Genomic DNA, 5,061 nt, shown 5'->3' on the forward strand with positions numbered 1-5,061 from the left:
GCTTGCCTTGCATGCCTGAGGCCCTGGGTTTGATTCCTCAGCACCACATAAGCAGAAAAAGCCGGAAGTGGCACTATGGCTCAAGTGGTAGAGCGCTAGCCTTGAGCTGAAGAGCCAAGGGACAGCACCCAGGCCCAGAGTTCAGGCCCCCACAACCGGCAACAAAAAAAAAAAGAGAATACAAAACACACACTAAAAACAAGTAACACTAAACAGAGACAGACAGAACCAGACCAAACGCCGCGCGGCAGCTGCAAATGAGAAAGCGGCCGGCCGCGCCTCAACTCCCCGGGACAAAGAGACACTCGGGTCTCTCCTTCCTCCAAATCACCCCAGAGGACTCCAGGGTGTGACCAGGGGTCTCAGGGCACGTTTGCCTCCACCACTGGTCCAAATATAAACAAGTCCTGTACAGGCACTTTTGGATCCCAAAATGCAAAATGAAAGTGACAAACACGGAAGACGTGAAACGCAAGAGCTCTATCTTACCTCCCACCGGTCCTGGAATTTGGGGTCTGGGGGCACCGGTTTCCCAGCCAACGCACCAAATGAAAGACCCTAGTCCCCTAGGCTACTTTCTTCAACAGGAGGGCGCCCCAGAAACTCAGACTCCAGGCCGGGAGATGCAACAAGCAAGAGGAGTTTATTTGACGTTTGCACAAACGGACTCTCTGCCTCGGGAAGGGGGAGAGTCCCGAGCAGCGGTTACAAACCTTTTTAAAGGCAAAAACCACAAGATTAATGCATAACACAAAGCGTCCCATGATTGGTCCGTTTAAAGGTCACCATATACACCACAATCACTTTGCCATGCGGGAAATTTAGTAACACTCTTTGTAAAATGATTGACGCGGTACAAAGCAAGGCAGGGGGAAGGGCTGGGGCTAATAATTGAACAGGGACTAAAAAGAAAACGTACTTGTTTGTTCTTTATTTATGACCACAGACCTTGTCCTGAGGCCAACATCTGGACTCTGAGATTTTTACCCAATTCCTTATTTCCAGGGAGGGGGTTGGTGCTAGCGCAAGCAAGTTTACAAAGGCAAAATCAGCAGTTAGCAATTGTAAAATGTAACTCTAATTTTTAATCTTTCAAAATGTTAGCTCCAAAATGGAAAAGGGGAGAAATTAAGACAAACCCCAGAATTTTCGAGTAAGTAGCAGATGGTATGAGTATGTCTTGAAAGATAGAATGTGTGAGTAAAGTTGGTATGTAATACATTAGCTGTGATTTAGATAAGGTCAAGATTAATACAATGATGTAAAACCAGAATTTCATTCTTTATGTCCATCTACAAAAGTACTATTTAGTTTTTCAAGTTTTTAGTGAAACTTAAGTGGTAACTAAACCAAAATTCACTTAAGTGTTTATTTATGACAAGGCCCTTCAAATGACACCTTTTAACTCCAATGCTATTTCCCACTGTCTGATTCTGTTTCCCAAGTATGTAAGCTCCCTTAGATACAAAGTTGACAATGATTTCAATCTTAATTAGTATCCCTAACCACTACGATCAGTTAAAAATTAACTAGATTGTTTAATCAGTTGCTGTTTTGTTGCCTGAACTCTGGGCCTGGGCGCTGTCCCTCAGCTCTTCAGCTCAAGGCGGGTGCTCTACCACTTGAGCCACAGCGCCACTTCCAGCTTTTTCTGTCTGTGTGGTGCTGAGGAATCAAACCCAGGGCATGCAAGGCAAGTACTCTACCACTGAGCCACCTTCCCAGCCCCCAGTTGCTGTTTGTTAAAACTATGGTCATGTCAACAAATTAACTATTATTAAGTTTTACCACTTAGTCTGACCCACAGTGGAATAAATAATTCTTATAAGTTTTTTACTTGTCAAACTTCTACTCTTAACCAGTTCAAGGTAAGCTCTGCCTAAAAACTATTTCTATTGCTCTCCTTGTTGCTCCAGTGGGAAGTAGGGGCAATCTGAGGATCACGGTACAAAGCCACAGAACAAAACCCCTGGGCAGAAAAGTCCTGGCAAGACTTTTATCTCCAATTAACCACTCAAAGACCAAAAGCAGCGCTGTGGCTCAAAGTGGTAGAGTGTTAGCCTTGAGCAAAAGAGTTCAGGGACAGTGCCCAGACTCTGAGCAAAAGAGTTCAGGGATAGCACCCAGACCCTGAGTTCAAACCCCACGATGGACAAAAGAGCTAGCTACCAGAACAAGCACTTAGACCCCGGGACCAAAGCCAGTCCTGCAGTTCATGGGAATGATGACACATCCTAAATGCACAGGTCCCCTGGGACCAGCTTGCCTGTCTACATCTGGAAGAGACCCAAGTTCAGTGTGAAGAACTCAGTACGTCTGGACCCAGTGCCCAACCTCAGGGTCCCAAGTTCGAGAATCCGCTAGGCAATGGGTAACCAGGACCCAGGGTTCACCGCCCTGTTTGGTGCAGTGGCCTCTGGACTCTCACTGGCTCCTGCCAGCAGACAGCTGGACCCCTGGGAGGGTCAGCCCTGGGGGAGCGGGACATGGATCTCACCTGGCTTTTCCTAAGGAGTCAGGCAGGGCAGCCCTGGATTTCAATTCCAGCCCTGCTTCCTACCAGAGCCTCAGTTTCCCCATCTGTAGTGGGTCTGAGACAAAGTGGATAAGGGAAAATAGAGCATAGAAAATAGACAGGAATTGAATATTTTGAAAACACATAGGCACCCTTTCTTGGAAGTTCTTTACCTCTGACCTGGCCCATTGACTCAAAAGTGGTCAGTACATCTTGTGAAAGAAGCAAGAATTATCTTGAAGAATGACATCCAATCTGAGACAAAAGCTTTTGATAAAATGATTCCTGTTGCAAGCCAGGCGCTCGAGGCTCACGCCTGTAATCCTAGCTACTCAGGAGGCTGAGATCCGAGGATCCAGGTTCAAAGCCAGTCCTGGCAGAAAAGGCTGTGAGATTCTTTTTTTTTTTTTTTTTGGAGGGGGGGTCCGGTCATGGGGCCTGAACTCTGGGCCTGGGCACTGTCCCTCAGCTCTTCAGCTCAAGGCTAGCTCTCTACCACTTGAGCCACAGCGCCACTTCTGGCTTTTTCTTTTTGCTTCTGTGGTGCTGAGGAATCTAACCCAGGGCCTCATGCATGCAAGGCAAGCGCTCTACCACTGAGCCACCTTCCCAGTCCCAGGCTGTGAGATTCTTATCTCCAATAAAGCACTCAGAAAACTGGAAGTGGTGCAGTAACTCAAGTGGTAGAGCGCTAGCCTTGAGCTGAAGAGCTGAGGGACAGCACCCAGGCCCAGAGTTCAAGCCCCATGACCAAAAAAAAAAAAAAAATCCTGTTGGTCAGGAAGGAGAGGAGGCTGGAGGCTGGAGGGAGCATCTGAGGAAATGCAGCGTTTGTTTAAAGTGATGCTCAAGCCAGGTACTCATGCCTGTAATCCCAGCTACTCAGAAGGCTGAGATATGAGGATTCCGGCTCAAAGTCAGCCCAGCAGGAAAGCCCGTGGGACTCTTTCTCCAATTAACCACCATAAAGCCAGAAGTGGAGCTGTGGTTCAAGTGGTAGAGCACCAGTCCTTTTTTTTTTTTGCCAGTCCTGGGGCTTGAACTCAGGATCTGGGCACTGTCCTTGACCTTCTTTTGCTCAAGGCGAGCACCTTACCATCTGAGCCACAGCCCCACTTCTGTATAAGATACTGAGGAATCGAACCCCGGGGCTTCATGTCTGTTAGGCAAGCACTCTACCACTAAGCCACCTTCCCAGCCCAGCACAGTCTTTATTGTAACAATAGCATGAACTTGGAGCCCAAGGGCCAGGAAGAAGCCTCCGTGGAGCCTGTGGAACACTGGGACAGGAGTGAAGCATGATTGGAGCTTTTGTTGCAAACATTCTGGGGTTTTTTCTTTTTTAAATTTTACACCAGTGCTGGGGTTTGAACTTAGAGCCCCACGCTCTCTCTGGCTCTTTTCACTCAAGGCTGGTGCTCTACCACTTGAGCTGTCCCTCCATTTCCAGGTTAGTTAGGAATCGCATGTACTTTTCTGCCTGGACTGGCTTTGACCCTTGATCTTCAGATCTCAGCCTCCTGTGTAACTACGATTATAGGCATGAGCCACATTAAAATGGACCTTTGCTTTAAAGGTGCTTGGCTGTTGGGAGCCGGGCTTAGGCATTCTCCAGCAGAGGAGCAGGGGGACAGGGAGGGGATAGAAGCGCGAATGGAAACCTGCCCACAGTAACTGGACATGTCAGACAGTGGCTGGGTACTCAGAGCTGGGTGGGTGGAGCCTGGCGCTGTGACCTTTGCCTCCATGGGCGGTTCCCTTCCCTGTGCCGCCAGCTCTGGACCCATAAAATGCGGCCCACCCTGCAGTCCTGGCCCAGGGAAGCCCAGGCCTGCATCCACAGGTACGTTGTCCAAAGATGGCACAGCGGCTCTGAGGAGCCCTAGGCTGGACAGGGGGAACACAGGCCTCCTGCTTTGGGGGTGCACCTGGGCAAGTCTAACCCTGCATGCCTGCGCCCCTCTTTTTTGGCACAGGAGAGAGAAGCATCCCTCTGAAAGGAGTAAGGAAAGCCAGATCTTTACAGTAAGTTAGAGGGCAGAGCTCAGCCTATGGGAGCTTCTAGAAGAGGCCTCAGGCACTGGGTGGGACAAATGCATGGAGGCTTCTGAGCACAAGGGCGGGACACAGCTGGAAGCATTCCCTGGTTCCACACCTGCCCGTCCTGCCAGCTTGGACTCCTCAGCCCTCCTCCTCGCCCCCCTCCCCTGCAACCCCCCAGCGCACCACCGTCGGGCTCTGAGCACCGAGCCCTGAGTCTGTGCCAGGCTCCGGCGTGTGCCCAACCACCCGCTGCCCACCTCGCAGGGCGATGTCCTGGCTGCCTGCGCCCCAGGAGCCCCTGCTCCGCGTGGCTGTGGCTGGGGGCACCCACGGCAATGAGCTGTGTGGCGTGTTCCTGGCCCGGCACTGGCTGCGGTGCCCCGAGGAGCTGAAGCGACCCAGCTTCTCCGCCATCCCCATCCTCGCCAACCCCGAGGCCTCAGCCATCTGCCGCCGCTATGTGCACAAAGACCTCAACCGCAGCTTCACCAGCACCGTCCTCA

General features: G+C 50.6%; 1 protein-coding gene across 2 annotated transcripts in view; it reads left to right on the forward strand.

The window, feature by feature from the left end:
• Positions 1–4,299: 4,299 nt before the first annotated feature.
• The window catches only part of Acy3 (aminoacylase 3), an 18,419-nt gene continuing 17,657 nt past the window's right edge, over positions 4,300–5,061 (forward strand). The window contains exons 1-3 of one of the 2 annotated variants that reach the window (XM_013021200.1): positions 4,300–4,358; positions 4,492–4,540; positions 4,823–5,061. The exon at positions 4,823–5,061 is cut by the window's right edge and continues 1 nt beyond it. In XM_013021200.1, the coding sequence (XP_012876654.1) occupies positions 4,827–5,061 (235 nt within the window). In that variant the 5' untranslated portion in view covers positions 4,300–4,358; positions 4,492–4,540; positions 4,823–4,826. The remainder of the gene's footprint in view (positions 4,359–4,491; positions 4,541–4,822) is intronic. The other variant, XM_013021202.1, reaches the window with a different exon arrangement.

This window comes from Dipodomys ordii, unplaced genomic scaffold, assembly GCF_000151885.1.
Source record: "Dipodomys ordii isolate 6190 unplaced genomic scaffold, Dord_2.0 Scaffold54, whole genome shotgun sequence".
NCBI lineage: Eukaryota > Metazoa > Chordata > Mammalia > Rodentia > Heteromyidae > Dipodomys > Dipodomys ordii.